Below are 18420 nucleotides of genomic sequence, written 5' to 3'. Positions count from 1 at the left end.
ATAACGCTATTGTAGGCAACAATGAGTGTTAAGTGTTGACATTTTTGTTTTCACACGATTCATTTATCATGTAAATGTTTTTGCCCTTCAGGTGCTGCAAGTCTTGGAAAGGGAATCGGAGGAATCCTGTTTTCTCGCTTTTCTCGATCCAGTTGTCTGGTGGGTGGAATGGAGGAGGAGCCCTCGGATTTTGAGGATCGAACTGCAGAAGCGGAAAATGCAGCAGGAGAGAAGAAAGTTCTCTCTGAAAGTGATGACAAAGAAAAACTAGTCGAGGAGGAGCGGAGGGAGATAGAGCAGGCGATGTCGCAATCCACTTCAGTAGTCATGAACCACACCTCCTGTAAGTACAAAAGATCATCATCTACTGTTTTGTCTGCAAAGTAAAATGTTGATATCCTGACAATAGGACATAATAGCATCTGATGTTTACTCTTATCCAGGATGATTTTTCTGACTTTGACATCCTTTAATGTAATCAAATCAAACAGGACCCAGTCACTGATGATGATGATGCCTTTGGTGTGGGCAGCGTGGGATCGATTCCCGCTCAGTGATCGTGTCGATATCTGCCCTGTGAGTGCTGGACCCTATCCCAGCAGTCAACGGGCAGGAGGCAGGGTACACCCTGAACTGATTGCCAGCCAATCGCAGGGCACATAGAGATAAACAGCCGCATTCACATTCACACCTAGGGGCAATTTAGAGTATTCAATTAATGTATGTTTTTGGGATGTGGGAGGAAACTGAAGTTCCTGGAGAAAACCCACACAGGCACGGGGAGAACATTCAAACTCCAAACAGGGAGGGCTGGGATTGAACCTAGGTCCTCAGAACTGTGAGGCCAACGCTTTTCGAGCTGCACCACCGTGTCACTTATATATATATGTGTGTGTGTGTGTGTGTGTGTGTGTGTGTCTGTGTGTTGTTTTGGCAAAATCTTTTTCTGACACCATAAGGAAAGAGACAATCTTGTCTGATTTTTATTACATAAAGAAAGTCTTTGCAAAGAGAGGAAAAGGTACAAGTCTTACGAGTTGTCACTCCTAACAAAAATCAGACTAAAAGTCCTTTCGTGATTTTAGAGTGTGAGACAGAGAAAGATAAAACAAGACAGTTATCTATCTACAGTACCCTGTGAAAGTATTCGGCCCCCTTGAACTTTTAAATCTTTTGCCACATTTCAACCTTCAACCATAAAGATATAAGATATTTGTCAAGAATCAACAACAAGTGGGACACAATTGTGAAGTGGAACAATTTTTTTTTTATATTTTTAAACTTCTTTTTTAACAAATAAAATAATGAAAAGAGGGGCGTGCAATATTATTTGCCCCCTTGCATTAAAACTTTGTAGCGTCACCTTTTGCTGCAATTACAGCTGCAATTCACTTGGGGTATGTCTCTCTCAGTTTTGCACACCGAGAAATTCTTGCCCATTCTTCCTTGCAAAACAGCTCGAGCTCAGTGAGGTTAGATGGAGAGCGTTTGTGAACAGCAGTCTTCAGCGCTGCCCACAGATTCTCGAGTGGATTCAGCTCGAGACTTTGACTTGGCCATTGTAACACCAGGATACGTTTATTTGTGAGCCATTCCATTGTAGATTTGGCTTCATATTTTGGATCGTTGTCTTGTTGGAAGATAAATTTCCATCCCAGGTTTTCTTCCAGAATGGTCCTGTATTTTGCTCCATTCATCTTCCCATCAATTTTAACCATCATCCCTGTCCCTGCTGAAGAAAAGCAAACCTCAGGTGTAGATATCTGCAGTTCATCCAGAGTGATCATGGGCCTCTTTGGCTGCATCTCTGCTCAGTCTTCTCCTTGTGAAAGTTTAGAGGGACAGCCGGTCTTGGTTGATTTGCAGTCTCATACTCCTTCCATTTGAATATGATTGCTTGCACAGTGCTCCTTGAGATGGTTAAAGCTTTGGAAATCTTTTTGAATCGAAATCCGGCTTTAAACTTCTCAACAACAGTATCTTGGACCTGCCTGGTGTGTTCCTTGGTCTTCATGGTGCTCTCTGCACTTTAAACAGAAACCTGAGACTATCACAGAGCAGTTGCATTCATACAGAGACTAGATTACACACAGGTGGATTCTATTTATCATCATCAGTCAATATTGGATCATTCAGAGATCCTCACTGACCCTCTTGAGTGAGTTTGCTCCACTGAAAGTAAAGGGGCCGAATAATATTGCATGCCCCACTTTTCAGTTTTTTTATTGTTAAAGTATAAAATATCCAATGAATTTCATTCCGCTTCACGATTGTGTCCCATGTGTTGTCGATTTTTGACAAAAAAATATGTATAATTTCACGTTTATGTTTGAAGCCTGAAATGTGGTCTTCTTCTTATCCTTTCGGCTTGTCCCGTTAGGGGTCGCCACAGCGTGTCATCTTTTTCCATCTCAGCCTATCTTTTGCATCTTCCTCTCTAACCCCAACTGCCCTCATGTCTTCCCTCACCACATCCATAAATTTTCTCTTTGGTCTTCCTCTCGCTGTTTTTCCTGGCAGCTCCATCCTCAGCACCCTTCCACCAATATACTCATTCTCTCGCCTCTGAACATGTCCAAACCATCGAAGTCTGCTCTCTCTAAACTTGTCAGCAAAACATCCAACTTTGGCTGTCCCTCTAATGAGCTCATTTCTAATCCTATCCAACCTGCTCACTCCGAGCAAGAACCTCAACATCTTCATTTCTGCTACCTCCAGTTCTGCTTCCTGTTGTTTCTTCAGTGCCACCGTCTCTAATCCGTACATCATGGCCGGCCTCACCACTGTTTTGTAAACTTTGCCCTTCATCCTAGCAGAGACTCTTCTGTCACATAACACACCAGACACTCACCATTGCTCTGGATTGTTGACCCTCAATATTTGAAGTCCTCCACCCTCGCTATCTCTTGTTCCTGTATACTCACTCTTCCCTCTCCACCTTTCTCATTCACGCACATATACTCTGTTTTACTTCGGCTAATCTTCATTCCTCTCCTTTCCAGTGCATGTCTCCATCTTTCTAATTGTTCCTCTGCATTCTCCCTGGTTTCACTGCATATCACAATATCATCTGCGAACATCATGATCCAAGGGGATTCCAGTCTAACCTCATCTGTCACCCTATCCATTACCACTGCAAACAGGAAGGGGTTCAGAGCTGATCCCTGATGCAGTCCCATCTCCACCTTAAAATCTTCTGTCACACCTAAGGCACACCTCACCATTGTTCTGCTGCCATCATGCATATTCTGTAGTATTTTAACATAGTTCTCTGCCACACCAGACTTATGCATGCAGTACCACAGTTCCTCTCTTGGTACTGTGTCATAGGCTTTCTCTAGAGCCACAAAGACACAATGTAGCTCCTTCTGACCTTCTCTGTACTTTTCCACTAGCATCCTCATGGCAACTAATGCATCTGTGGTACTCTTTCTAGGCATGAAACCATACTGTTGCTCGCAGAAAGTTACTTCTGTCCTGAGTCTAGCCTCCACTAGTCTTTCCCATAACGTCATTGTGTGGCTCAACTTTATTCCTCTATAATTCCCACAGCTCTGAATATCCCTTTTGTTCTTAAAAATGCGAACTAGAACTCTTTTCCTCCATTGTTCAGGCATCTTTTCGCCCGCTAGTATTCTGTTCAATAAGTTGGTCAAAAACTCCACAGCCATCTCTCCAAATTGGTTCCATACCTCTACCGGTATGTCATCAGGACCAACTGCCTTTCCATTTTTCATCCTTTGTAGTGCCTTTCTTAACTTCCCCCTTACTAATCATTGCCACTTCCTGGTCCATCACACTTCCCTCTTCAACTCTTCCTTCTCTCTCATTTTCTTCATTCATCAACTTCTCAAAGTATTCTTTCCATCTATTTAGCACACTACTGGCACCAGTCAATACATTTCCATCTCTATCCTTAATCACCTTTACCTTCTGCACATCCTTCCCATCTCTATCCCTCTGTCTGGCCAACCTGTAGAGATCCTTTTCTCCTTCTTTCGTGTCCAACCTGGTGTACATGTCTTCATATGCCTCTTGTTTAGCCTTTGCCACCTCTACCTTTGCTCTACGTCGCATCTCGATATACTCCTTTCGCCTCTCCTCTCAGTCCTCTCAGTGTCCCACTTCTTCTTCGCTAATCTCTTTCCTTGTATGACTCCCTGTATTTTGGGGTTCTACCACCAAGCCTCTTTCTCCCCTTTCCTACCAGAAGACACACCAAGTACTCTCCTGCCTGTCTCTCTGATTAGCTTAGCTGTCGTAGTCCAGTCTTCCGGGAGCTTCTGCTGTCCATCGAGATCCCATCTCACCTTTTTCCGAAAGGCCGCACAACATTCTTTCTTTCTCAGCTTCCACCACATGGTTCTCTGCTCTACCTTTGTCTTCTTAATCTTCTAATTCTTCTCATTCAATGTGGTGAAAGGTTGAAAAGTTCGAGGGGGCCAAATAGTTTCACAAGGCAGTGTATGTCCACATGGAGCCAGTAGGAAAAATACCACAAGCCACAACAGGACAAAACCTGTTGACGTTTAAGAACCCCAGTCCTCTGAACTGTGCTTTCACCAATTGTGCAACTGTGCTGCCTATATACTATATAGACTGTATCTATACTGTATGTAAAACTGTTTGAGATTATTTTTTTTTCTTATTTATTATTGTTTTCCTCGCACTGCATGTATATCTTCGCATCTTCAAAACTGACATTTCAAGTTTGAAGTTTGTTGAGCCATTAATGCTGCATCGTCAGACACAAAGACTTAGATTGCGAATTAATTTGTAAAAATAAATGGGGATTGTCCCATCGGAATAGATTTGGAAAAAATATTAAAATGACCAAATTTGTGGACTGTGAAGATGATTGTGGACTTCAGGAGGCATTCTTCACCACAGCTGCCCCTGACATTGTCCAACTGTCTTGTGTCAAACGTCGAGACCTTCAAATTCTTGGGAATTACAGTCTCAGAGGACTTGAAGTGGGGGACGAAAATCAACTCCATCCTCAAAAAAGCCCAGCAAAGGATATACACCTTGCGGCTTCTGAGGGAGCATGGCCTGTCACAAGAGGTGCTGTTGCTCGACACAGCGGTTATCCAATCAGTACTGTGTACCTCCATCCCAGTCTGGTTTGGGGCCACCACAAAAAAGGACAAACTCAGACTGCAACGGACAATCAAAACCGCTGAACTGATCGTCAGCACCACGCTACCCACTATTGAGGACTTGCATGTAATGCGAACTAGGTCTAGATCAAGCAGGATCCTTTCAGATCCTCCACATCCTGCCCACCAGCTCTTCCAGCTCCTTCTGTTGGGAAGATGAAGATGATCAATGAAAGCCAAAAGTACCAGGCATTCGAACAGTTTTTAAATTTTTGATCGGCAAACCCATTTTTCTGCCATGTGCCATGTTAGGACACTCACTTACATCCTGCTGGTCTAATCAGTATTAGTATTATCCATCCATCCATTTTCTTTTGCCGCTTTAACCTTACGAGGGTCGCAGGGAGTGCTGGAGCCTATCCCAGCTTTCAACAGGCAGGATATATTATATATTAGTAATATATATATATATATATATATATATATGTAATTTTTTTTTCAATACTTATTTTTTGTATTTTGTATTATATTTTATTCACTTTAAACTGCTCCCTTTACACACTTGACATTGCACCGGTCTGGTGAGGGCGCTCTGTACAAGTATAACACAAAGTGGGACGTCAACACACTTCACTCCCTACCTGTTCTAGATGAGGAAGACTTTACATCTTGCGTGACTCTTCTAAGGAATAGTTCCTATGAACAGAAATGTCTTTTGTTCTTTGTTTGTGTCACTATGTTTTTCCTTGTTTTTTGTTCTGAATGAATGTCATATCAGGGCAACCCCGACTCCCGGAGAAAAGTTCCTTGTGTGTTTTTACACACTTGGCTAATAAAGGTGATTCTGATTCTGGACAAAATTATCTGCTCCAGTTATAATTCATTTAATAGCTAAAATGTTTGATTTTTTTTCTGTACGGTATGCAACAACAATTAACTAACTCCTGTTTGCTCTGTTTTAGTGGAACTGGAAAGACGCATCGACTTTGAGCTGCGAGAGGGCTTGGTCGAGAGCCGCTATTGGTCGGCGGTGACGTCACACACAGCCTATTGGTGCTCTTATGATGTGGCGCTTTTCCTCCTTACATTCATGTATAGACCACAGGAGCCTCCTGTAACTGCAGAAGACAGCACAGATGGCTCATAAAAAAATACATGCACACTAAGGCATGGCCAGTCAGTTCATTTTCTATTTAAATTTAAAAAGGAAAATGATTACATTCCCTTGTTTATTTACAGTTTAATTACAAAATATTTACCAAACAAATTATTTGTATTGATTTTAGATTGATGCTATTTTATAGACTGATACTATTTCTAAAATGGTAAGTTTTTTTAACATTACAAAATAAATCTACATTTATTTTATACATCTTATTTTGATATTATAGATTTGAGTATAGACATGTAAATGTTCATTTATTTATTTTAAGTTATAATATGGTATCGCTCAAACATGAAGTGACTGCTACCAAGTGAATTTAAACTAAATTGACACATAACCACACACACACACACACACACACACACACACACACACACACACACACACCACACACACACACACACACACACACACACACACATCGGACATACTGTGCCCAAAGCCTTTTCTTTGGACCATTTGTCCACAAATTCCTGCTCATGATCTTTTGCATTAGCAACTGTTTCCTGCACCGAATCATTCATACCTCTGACTGAACTTTTAGTGTTCTGTGTAACAGTAGGATAGTTTCCAGATGTGACTGTTGTTGTGATGATCCTGTTCTCCCATAACTTATCTTACCTGACCATTGATCAGTACAATGCGCAGCTTTGATAGTGTGATTATTTCCCAACATAAAATGGCATGGTAAGAAATGCCCAGCTCGTAAAAGCTTAATTTTTGTTGCTTTTCAGGATTTGTCAGAAGTCATTTGGAGTGACACAATGATTTTTTTTTATACAATTGCTTTGTAAGATCCCACAAAGTGACCAGTTCATGTTCAATCTGAGAGAGATGTACCTTGTTACGAGAATTATGCACTCATGGTAGATCCAGAGAAAGGCCTCCCTTGTCCTGTTTTTACAACAATTCACAATTTCTGCCCTGTTTATTTGTTCTACCTTTGTGTCTGCATGTTTGTCAGTGCAGGATGAATGGAGAAATTGGGTTAGTGGGTCATTTTCATAAAATTTGATCTATAACAGTTTAGACACAATTCAAATTTAGCATTTTTTCATTCCACCTTTGTTTTATCTGGATAAAAGTCTTCCATTATGAAATAGCCACACCTGAAAGTGCCATTTAAAAAAATAGTTGATGATTTAAAAACAGTAAGAGTGAAAGCAATCCCTATTGAGAGAGGGAATGTTGCTGGCCCATAGAAATACGCTTGTTGAAACAATAAAGACAAAAGTGCATTATGGTAAATACAAAAATCCTAAAAAAATAAACATGTACCACAATTTAGATGTTGCCCTTCAAACTGCAGATATAAGTGCAGAAATGATTCTAACTACTCATTAAACCCATTGCAGTCTTGCTATAATTCTGACCCTTTCACATATCCATACATACTGTAGTCATTCATCTAAAAAAATCCATCCATCTTTTACCACTTCTTAGTCAGGTTGGCGTGGTGGGGGCAGCAGCTTACGCATGGATTCCCAGACTTTCCTCTCCCCAGCCACTCCATCCAAAACTTCTGAGGGGATCTGTGGTGTTCTCAGACATTCTCTCCACTGTGTTCTGGCTTGTCTTCGGTACCTCCTCTTTATGGGACATGCCTGGAACACCTCACCAGGGAGGCATCAAGGAGGTATGCTAACAAGGTGTCCAAACCACTTTTCCTGACGCCTGTAGATGTGAAGGAGGAGTAGCTGGACTGAGTCCTTCCCTAATGACCAAGCTTCTCGCTCTAAACGAGAGGCCGGACATCGATTATCTGTGATCTCGTTCTTTCTTTCGTTACGCACAGCTCGTGACCATAGGTGAAAATGGAGTGTATTTGGGAAAACGAACCTTGTTTACTGCAACGGTACAGTACGTAGTAACGGTACATACGGAGTCCAAATCATAGCAGATGCTGCACAAATCTGCCTGGAGATCTCCTGCTCCATTCTTCCCTCACTCATGAAGAAGTCTTGAATATATTTGAACTTCTCGATTTTGGGCTGGATCTCATTCCCAACCCATAGAGAGGACTCCACTCTTTTCCTATTTAGTACCATAGTTTCAGATTTCAAACTGCTGATTCTCAGTCCAACCGGAGCTGTCATGATTATTTATCAAAACTGAAGACTGCAGTTTTCAAATACATGATCCTCTGTTGTCTTTGAAATTGTCATGGGCATGGCCTGGCCACTGCCGTGGGCAGAGCTTCCTGTGAGGGGCGTGGCCAGACCACTGTCCTGGGCAGTGCTACCTCTGACAGCTGTCACAGTTGTGTTGCATTTTGGACACTAATGGACCAAGTATTTAAGTGGTAAATGTGTCATCAGCATTTGCCAGTTCGTTGCGGATGCTTCACTGTATTCTGGGTTACTCCGCTACTGTGCGTAAGTTGCAAGTTTAGTGTAGCGCAACAGTTTTGTCAGAATGAGCCTGTGCCACCATAGTCAATTCACGTTCATGTTTCCAAGTTTTGCCTTGTAGCCATCGGACCTCGTTTCATGTTTTGGATCTTGCCTCGAGCCTAGCGTTTTTGTGCCTGTGCCTTCTTGGTCCGCTTAAACTTTGTATGACCTTAGTTAGGAATAAAACCACTCTGAACATGATGCCTTTGCCCGGAATCCTGCATTTGGGTCAGCCCCCATGCCGCTGGCCCATGACAGAACGAACTGACCGGAATAGGACACAGCAGGGAAGATGAGGCATCGCTAGCCACGCCGTCGGGCACGCTGGTTGTCTGCCTCCCAGCGCTACCAGCCTGGGGACCAAGCCTCCCCTATCTGGGTGGATTCCGTCCCGTTATCCTCGCTTACCGCGCCATCTGCACAACCCGGTGTCCTGATTATTTTCCGACCACGACCCGCTCACCACCACATATTTTGCTGGACTCAGATTTTCCAGATTATGAGGAAGACGTGAATTTATATTGACTGGCTGCCCAATTCTGACTCAGAGATTGACTTGGGTTTTTCTCTCTGGTGATCAGTTACAATCAGTTTATTTTGACCCCCCCCCATGCTTCCAGCCCATGAGTGCCTTCACCCTGTACGTCCAAACCTTTCTGGGGGACACGTTTGGCCATCTATCCGGGCCCTCCGCATGGCGGCCAGAGGAGACGCCCAAGTAGGGTGGCTCCTTGTGCCTTGCGTTGTTCTCCAACCAAGCCACAGCGGACGATCGGTTCCGCCCCATTGACGACCAAGCCACCGCTGACATCCGTCATTGCCTCGCCGGCAACTGAACCGCAGCTGATTTCTGTCAATGCCTCGCCGGAAACCAAGCCACAACAGACTCCCACTCCCGCCCCATGGCTACCCGTCCCTTTGGTAAACTCTTTACGGCCTCCCGTCCTGGCAGTGACGACTCCACGGCCGCCCATCCCGGTGGCGACCTGTTCTTGGCTGCTTCACGTTCGACCCATCCACAGCTGCCCGCCCCAACAGCGAACCCTCCACGACAGCCAGTCCCGGCAGCGAACCCTCTACGGCCGCCCATGCTGGCGGAGACAACTCCACAGCCGCCTATCCCAGCGACGATGACTCCACGGCTGCCCGTCCTGGCGGCGACCTGTCCTCAGCTGCCTAAAGTTCCTGTTCCGGCGGCGACACGTCCCAAGCCATCTGATGACCATGTCTCGATGGCGACTGATCCTCAGCCGCCTGATGACCACGACCACAACTCATTGGCGACACATCCACAGCCGCCCGTCCCGGCGACGAACCCTCCATGGCCGCCAGTACCGGCGGCGAACCCTCTACGGCCGCCCATCCCGGCGATGACAACTCCACGGCCTCCCGTCCCGGCAGCGACCCGTCCTCGGCCACCTCACGTTCCTGTTCCAGCGACCTGTCCATGGCCGTTTCACATTCCTGTTCCGTTGGCGACACCTCCCAAGCCGTCTGACGACCATGTCTCGTGGCGACCGATCCTCGGCCGCCTTCCGCTCTGTTTCAGCGGCGACCGATTCCCGGCCGTCTGATGACCACGCCTTGATGGTGACCAATTCTCGGCCGCCTGATGACCACATCTTCATGGTGACCGATCCTTGGACGCCTTCCACTCCTGTTTTGGCAGTGACCGATCCATGGCGAACTTAAACTTGCTTATCTGCCTAGTATTCCTTAGCTTAGCTTGCTAACAACGAGACGCGTTTGTGATCAATTTGTGGATGTTGGAAGAAACATCGAACGTGAGTAACTTCATAACTTATACGACGAGAGCCGTGAGAACTCAAGAAATTTAACAAGTCTTATCTTAGTATCCACATTCGTGCCATATCGTTCCCGTTGAAGCTGCTCGGCCCAAGTTAGCCTTACGCGCTAAGATTATTACCTACGTAGGGGATACAACGAGTTCCAAACATAAATCGTCAACTTAACCTTGAACTACTAGTGAGGGCCATTTTGTGGTTTGAATCCCCTCCATCCACGTATCCTTTAAATTGCCAATCCTTTATATTTTTAACACAGGTAGAATGTGGTTTGTGTACCTTCTGTGGTGACCATTTATTGTGATTGCTTTCATTTGACCTTATCTTTAACATAGAGTAGCTAGGATCTAAATTGTGTATCTTTTGTGCTAACTTTGTTTATTTGATTGCTTCTTTGATTATCTGCAGCCCGTTGGGCAGCACATTGTGCTACCTGTCGGCTGGTCCCAAGCACGAATAAATGAAGAAGGTTGCGTCAGGAAGGGCATCCAGTGTAAAACTGTGCCAAACAAATAGCGTTCATAAAACGAATTCCATAACATAATAGGTCGTGGGTCAGGCTAACTACACCCATCCCCCCGGCACTGTTAATCTGCAAAGCGTAGGTAGAAATTCAGAAAATGTAGGTCGAAGACAAAAAAAAGACGAGGAAAGCGGCTTAGTCGGCAGAAGAAGAGGGATCCACAGACCCTACAACTGTGTGTAAGGACTTTCAATGTTGGGACTATGACAGGAAAAGCTCAGGGGTTAGTTGACATCATGATTAGGAGAAAGGTTGAAATATTGTGCATCCAAGAGAGCAAGTGGAAAGGGAGTAAGGCTAGAAGTTTAGGTACAAGGTTTAAATTATTTTATCATGGAGGAGATGGGAAGAGAAATGGAGTAGGGGTTACTTTAAAAGAAGAGCTGGCTAAGAATGTCTTGTAGGTGAAAAGAGTATCAAATCGAGTGATGAGGCTGAAATTTGAAATTGAGAGTATTGTATATAATGTGATTAGCAGCTATGCCCCACAGTAGGATGTGACCTCGAGTTGAAAGTTAATTTATGGAAGGAACTAGATGGAGTAGTCCTGAGCATCCCAGAGAGAGAGACTTGTGATTGGTGCAGATTTCAATGGACATGTTGGCGAAGGAAACTGGGGCAATGAAGAAGTGATGGGTAAGTGCGGCATTCAGCAAAGGAACTTTGAGGGGCAGATAGTGGTGGACTTCGCAAAAAGGATGGAATTGGAAGTGGTGAACACTTATTTGCAGAAGAGAGTGAAACACAGAGTGACCAACAAGAGCGGAAGTAGAAACACACAGGTGGATTATATTTTCTGCAGACAGAGTAATCTGAAGGAGGTTACCGACTGTAAGGTTGTGGTGGGGGAGAGTGTATCTCGACAGCATAGGATGGTGGTTTGTAGGATGAGTCTGGTAGTGGGTAGGAAGACTAAGAAGACCAATTTCGAGCAGAGAATCAGGTGGTGGAAGTTGAGAAAGGAAGAATGTTATGTGGCCTTCCAGAAAGAGGTGAGACAGGCTCCAGATGGACAGGAAGAGCTCCCAGAAGACTGGAATACTACTGCCAAGGTATTCAGAGAGGCAGGTAGGAAAGTACTTGAAGTGTCTTCTGGTAGGAAAGGGGAGAAGGAGACTTGGTGGTGGAACCCAAAAATACAAGATGTCATCCAAGGTAAGAGATTAGCGAAGAAGAAGTGGGACACGGAGAGGACTGAGGAGAGCCGTAAGAAATACATTGTGATGCATCATAAGGCAAAGATAGAGGTGGCTTAGGCTAAACAAGAGGCATATGACATGTCCTCTCGGTTGGACATGAAAGAAGGAGAAATGGAGCTCTACAGGTTGGCCAGACAGAGGGATAGAGATGGGAAGGATGTGCAGCAAGTAAAGGTGATTAAGAATAGCAATGGAAATATGTTGACTGGTGCCAGTAGTGTACTAAGTAGATGGAAAGAGTACTTTGAGAAGTTAATGGAGAAAATGGGAGCAAAGTTACAGTAGAAAAGGCAAGCGTGAATGACTGGGAAGTGGCTTTGATTCGTAAGAGGGAAGTTAGAAAGGCACTGAACAGAATTAAAAATGGAAAGACAGTTGCTCCCGATGACATACCAGTGCCGGTATGGAAGGAATTTGGTGAGGTGGCTGTGAAGTTTTTGACCAACTTATTCAATCAAATACTAGTGGAAGAGAAGATGCCAGAAGAATGGAGCAAAAGTGTGTAATCCCCATTTTTAAGAACAAAGGCGATGTTCGGAACTGTGGAAATTACAGAGGAATAAAGATGATGAGCCACACGATGACGTTATGGGAAAGAGTAGTGGAGGCTAGACTCATAACAGGAGTAAGTATCTGCAAGCAACAGTATGGTTTCATGCCTAGAAAGAGTCCCACAGATGCACTATTTGCCTTGAGGATGCTCGTGGAAAAGTACAGAGAAGGTCAGAAGGAGCTACATTGTATCTTTGTAGACCTAGAGAAAGGCTATGACAGAGTACCCAACAAGGAACTGTGGTACTGCATGCGCAAGTCTGGTGTGGCGGAGAAATATGTTAGAAGAGTACAGGACATGTATGAGGGCCGCAGAACAGCGGTGAGATGTGCTGTTGGTGTGTCAGAAGAATTTAAGGTGGAGGTGGGACTGCATTAGGGTTCCGCACTGACCCTCTTCCTGTTTGCGGTAGTAATGGTGAGGCTGACAGACAAGGTTAGACTGGATTCCCCTTGGAGCATGATGTTCGCAGATGATCTTGTTATCTGCAGTGAAAACATGGAAAAGGCGGAGAAACAGTTCAAGATGGCGGTACGCACTGGAAAGGAGAGGAATGAAGATTAGCCGAAGTAAAACAGAATATATGCGCCTGAATGAGAGGGGTGGACAAGGAATAGTGAAGCTCCAGGGAGAAGAGATATCGAAGGTGGACGACTTCAAATACTTGGGGTCAAAAATACAGAGCAATGGAAAGTGTGGTAAGGAAGTTAAGGAACAGGTCCAACTGGTTGGCGGAAGGTGACTCTATGTGACAGAAGAGTATCTGCCAGGATGAAGGGCAAAGTTTATAAAACAGTGGTGAGGACGGCCATGATGTACGGATTAGATGATGTTCTAACCATTGAGGTAGCAGAATTGAAGATGCTGAGGTTCTCGCTTGCTGTGAAGAAGTTGGATACGATTAGAAATGAGCTCATAGAGGGACAGTCAAAGTTGGATGTTTTGGAGACATGGTGAGAGAGAGCAAACTTCGATGGTTTGGACATGTTCAGAGGCGAGAGTGAGTATGTTGGTAGAAGGGTGCTGAGGATGGAGCTACCAGGCAAAAGACCAAGAGGAAGACCAAAGAAAAGGTTGATGGATGTTGTGAGGGAGGATATGAGGACAGTGGGTGTTAGAGAGGAGGATGCATGAGATAGCCGTAGATGCAAAAAGATGACACGCTGTGGGGACCCCTAACGGGACAAGCCGAAAGAGAAAGAAGAAGATTTACAGCCGAGCAGCGGTGCGAGCTCCCCGGCTGAGCAGGCTCCTGGCTCAGCGGGGAGCGAGCTCAGGGCTCCGCCGCTCGGCACAGCTCAGCTTACGGCTCCGCCGCTCGGCGGCATTATTTACAGCCACAGGTTCAAATCTGTATGGTAGTATTCCACCGTCTTCCCAAGCGTCCGAGCTGCTCACAGCCATGGCGCTCACGGCTGTGTATGTAAGTATTCCTCCGTCTTCCCGATCAACCGAGTAGCGGAGAGCCGCTCACGGCTGTGCCGCTCACGGATGTGTATGGAAGTATTCCTCCGTCTTCCTGATCAACTGATACTGCTATTTCTTCATCAGATGAGGATAAATATGAGAAATCAGCGCTGGGCATAATAGTATTCCACGTAATCGAGCGTTTGGAACAGCAAGTAACAGTGAGAAAAAAAGTGACATACACCCATGTAGGTCATGTCACTCAGGAAAATGGCAGCACCCCTGAAAATTTGTAATTGTCGATAAAAATCTTCTCAAAACATTATTAACTGAGAGAGGATTTAACATCACATTGTCAAGATTACATATTACATGACCTATTAGACACATTATTAATGCAAAACCTGGATTTCCCCTTTAAAATGTCACAATACCAAAAATTGCTGCTGCTGATTCCAATGGTTTGGTCAGCGCTATACAATGAAGCTCGAGTGTCCCCTCTAGTGTGCAAGTGACTGAAAAGAATTGACTGTTACCGACGCAGTAGGTCCCCCTCACCACATCACCCGAATGATTCAATGGAAAAGCAGATGCTAGTAGACATGATTTCTGTGCCATTGCAGAAGTTTGCGGAACAAGCTGAGTACAGCGTCCAACTGTCTTAAGGACTCTGACTACATGTTTTCTGTCAGGGTTTAGTCCTTCTTTTCTCTCAAGATTCTTGCTGGCAGTCGAGCAATTTTCCCATCGCTGGGGGTTTGATTTGTGAGGCACTAGAGTGTATCCAGATGCCGGTGGGCCTGTATGCCACATGTCTGGAGGCCAAACCTCCTCTAAGTCCTTGCCAGTTCTGCCTGAGTCCGGGAGGTACTCAGTTGCCCATCTGATGGCGCGGTGGAGCTCCTAAAGTATAGGTCTTGTGGTGGAGAGGTTATGTACAGGCAGAGAAAGACTTACAGACTCCACTTACACACCCTGTTTCCTGTCCTGCTATGCCTTTTCCCCACTATTTTTTAATAAACCATATAAATTCATACATCCTTGGGGACTTGGTTATTCTTGACGGGGATGACGGGATATGGGTCATAGCTGCGCCGTGTCCGTCTAGCCTCACTACTCCCCTCTTTTAATATCCATCCATCCATCCATCCATCCATCCATCCATCCATCCATCCATCCATCCACGGAGGCAGCTGATTTAACAAAAACAACTACACTTCCCTCGCCAAAGCCACTATAGCCAGCTCTTCCGGGGTGAAGCAGAGGCGATGCTGAATCAGCTGAGAGACGTAATTCCTCCAGCATCTTTTAGGTTATCCCCGTGGTCTCCTCTTGGTGGGACGTGTCTGAAACACATCACCAAGGACTCTGGAGGCATCAAAGTCTGACGCTTCAGCCACCACTTCTTGCTCCTTGAGCAGTGATGAAAGTCCTCCGTATATAGCAGGGTGTTGAAATACTTATTTTCTTCACTGTAATTGACCTTTTGATAGATAACAAATGACAATAATTCAAATAATCAGCAGTAAAATGAATTGGTTTCAAAAGAAAATCCATTGAGCCATGGCTTTTTACTGTTATTAATGAAACTAAATCAAATGACCCAACTACTAGTAAAACGAGTTCGCCAGACTCGGGAAGGGTACAGTGATGAAACTGTTACAAATGTGAAGGCTTAATCACTGTATTTAAATATATTTTCCTGCGCTTTTACACTGTCAAATCAGATAAAGCATGTTTTAGATGTACATGATGGCATACTGGTAAGAGCTGACCTATTTCCTGAAGGGGAAAATTGACTTTGTGTTCTCATCTACTCACATAAAATACAGACAAATAATATAGAAAATGATTTAGATGAATCATGTTCCTTGTTATTGTGGGTCTGACATTGGTTGGCTCACAATCTTGGTTCTAGTTCATCTCTAAATGTATTTGATGGGGTCACAGGCAGTGTTGACACAAGTTACCACGAGAAAGTAACGTAATTACTTTCCTCATCACCTTAAGTTAAAAGTAAATTAGTTTACTGATTACTTGATTTCAAAAGTAAGTGAGTTAGTTAGAAAAACACACTTTTTGGTTAAGTATAGGAGCTGTCAGTACAGGAATATCATTTATCTGCGAAAAGTACAGCACAAAAAGAAAAAAGCATTATCTTCACCGTACCCATTACTTGATAATGTACGTGAGAAGTTACAGAATACCATATGAACAAATCTGTGTAGTTGAAGCCATATTAAATGAGCAACTTAGAGGAGACTTGATGTGCCAAAGAGCCACCCAAATTGAAACAAACACACAATTCTCGGTACACTTTAAATACACTTAACTGATAGACTGACAGACACAGACTGTAGCAACCCTGCAGATTCTGTTGATGTCCATGAAGGCAACTGTATGTGTGTATAGTGTTCAATGAACCTAAATATTTTCCTCTTAAGATAATCTCAAAATAGTGACTGTATTTCCAATTCATGCCAATATATCAACACTGGCCATTGTGTTTTCGCTGCTGCCTCTTTGGATACATGTGAGTTGAGTATGTACTGAAAATGTGCACATGTCACATGATGTCATTGCCGTAGACTGCTCCTTTTATAAATATTTCACCTTTTTCTAATATTGTAGTAATAATGAGTCATTGTGTCCATTTTATTTTAGTTAAGAATATATTGTGTTTGTCTCTGTTTTATTAGTAATTACTAAAAGGCTAAAAATTAGTCTCGACTCATGACATACTGAATCAAGTGTCTTAGTTATTGACTTACCTCATCTTTCCACGTGCTGTACTTTGTTAATGATGAATATTTATTGTCGAAATAAGAAAAGGATGTATTTATCAAAAGCACATTAACTTCTCGTGAACTAAAAATAAAGATAAATCTGAGAAATATTAATCTGACTACAGTAATAATAAAAATTCATATGTTTGATTACTGATGATGTCACCGGAAAACATTTTTTGAAGGCGTAACACGTTACCGTCAGTACTCGTCAGTGCTCAAATTGGTCCAATCAAGTTCTTCTCGACCAAACTCATCCAAGTATGCCTTATGGACCTTGCTTTGTGCGCACAATATTACCATCTAATGTCCAATGATCACACTTCTAATTTTGCATAGGTCGTATGTAAAAGTGGAGTGGGCAAATATTTGAGAATTGCCAACAATATGTTGATAGGAACAACGTTAACGTCAATTTAATCCCTCTCCAACAGTCTTTCTGATGCAGCAATAAGGAATAGTCTGGCCAAAAAAACTCACTATTGACCAAAAAGAGCAAAACATCATGTTCACCATCAAAATGAAAAAAAGTAAGTGAATAATTTTCAAGAAGCGGCACAGTGTATCAGCTGTAAAGCATTGGCCTCACAGTTCTGAGGTCCAGGGTTCGACCCCGGCTCCACCTGTGTGGAGTTTGCATGTTCTCCCCTTGCCTGTGTGGGTTTCCTCCGGGCAATCCAGTTGTTCTGTTTACGAAATTATTCCGTTCCAGAAGTCGTTTCATAATTTGAATCTTTCGCGAGAAGAAACACATTTCACATGTAAATAGCCTCATCCGTTCCGTTACGGAATAATTAAAAAAAGATCGTTGAGACACTTTATATCAACATCGGATTTTAAGAGTCAACACAAAATCCACTAAAATGTATTGACACCATGTGATTTACAGTGGTTGGTGAGGAGACATTTTCACTAGGAGTTCTATATATTATGATTTATGATTCTAGAGATTTAAATACCATTGTGTTGTTTGGATCGCAAGCAACCATAAAGTTCAGTGGGCTGTGGTTCTCTGTGTCTCAAACAGAAAGCGTCTGTTTCTGCCTCAGTGTCATCCTCCTCTGATGGGACACAGCGTGATTTGTGTGTGCCTTCACAGCATGCCAGACCACTCAGTGTGGCACCAGGGTATAAATTCATGACAGCTATATCTAGCAGTTAATCTAACAGGAAACTAACATCACTTTCAACTAACAAGAAGACCTGTGTCCTCTTTGGAGATTTGAGAGCAGAACCAGGAGAGGTAAGTCAAACCTTTAGTTATTATTCTTAAATTATGAGGGAACATTAGGGGAGGGCAGTGCATTATGCTTTTTGTGGTTTAAATGTGAACCAAAAATTCAAAGGTGGCATTAACATCTTAAAATTGTCCAACTACATAAATCCATCCATCTATCCATTTTTCATAGCTGTTTATCCTCAAAATGGTCGTAGGAGTGCTTGATTCTATCCCAACTGTCAACGGGCAAGAGGCAGGGTACACCATGAAC

The 18420-nt window shown here is 43.6% G+C and overlaps 1 protein-coding gene across 3 annotated transcripts in view; it reads left to right on the top strand.

Moving 5' to 3' along the window:
- Positions 1-17477, top strand: part of ddhd1b (DDHD domain containing 1b) — an 85568-nt gene extending 68091 nt beyond the window's left edge. The window contains exons 12-14 of one of the 3 annotated variants that reach the window (XM_061811462.1): positions 92-343; positions 5878-5937; positions 6062-17477. In XM_061811462.1, coding sequence (XP_061667446.1) covers positions 92-343; positions 5878-5937; positions 6062-6246 — 497 coding nt within the window. In that variant the 3' untranslated portion in view covers positions 6247-17477. Of the gene's footprint in view, positions 1-91; positions 344-491; positions 793-5877; positions 5938-6061 lie in introns of those variants that run through there. The other 2 variants (XM_061811463.1, XM_061811464.1) reach the window with 2 other exon arrangements.
- Positions 17478-18420: the final 943 nt, after the last annotated feature.

This window comes from Syngnathoides biaculeatus, chromosome 23, assembly GCF_019802595.1.
Source record: "Syngnathoides biaculeatus isolate LvHL_M chromosome 23, ASM1980259v1, whole genome shotgun sequence".
NCBI lineage: Eukaryota > Metazoa > Chordata > Actinopteri > Syngnathiformes > Syngnathidae > Syngnathoides > Syngnathoides biaculeatus.
This window is presented reverse-complemented; position numbering and strand designations above follow the sequence as displayed.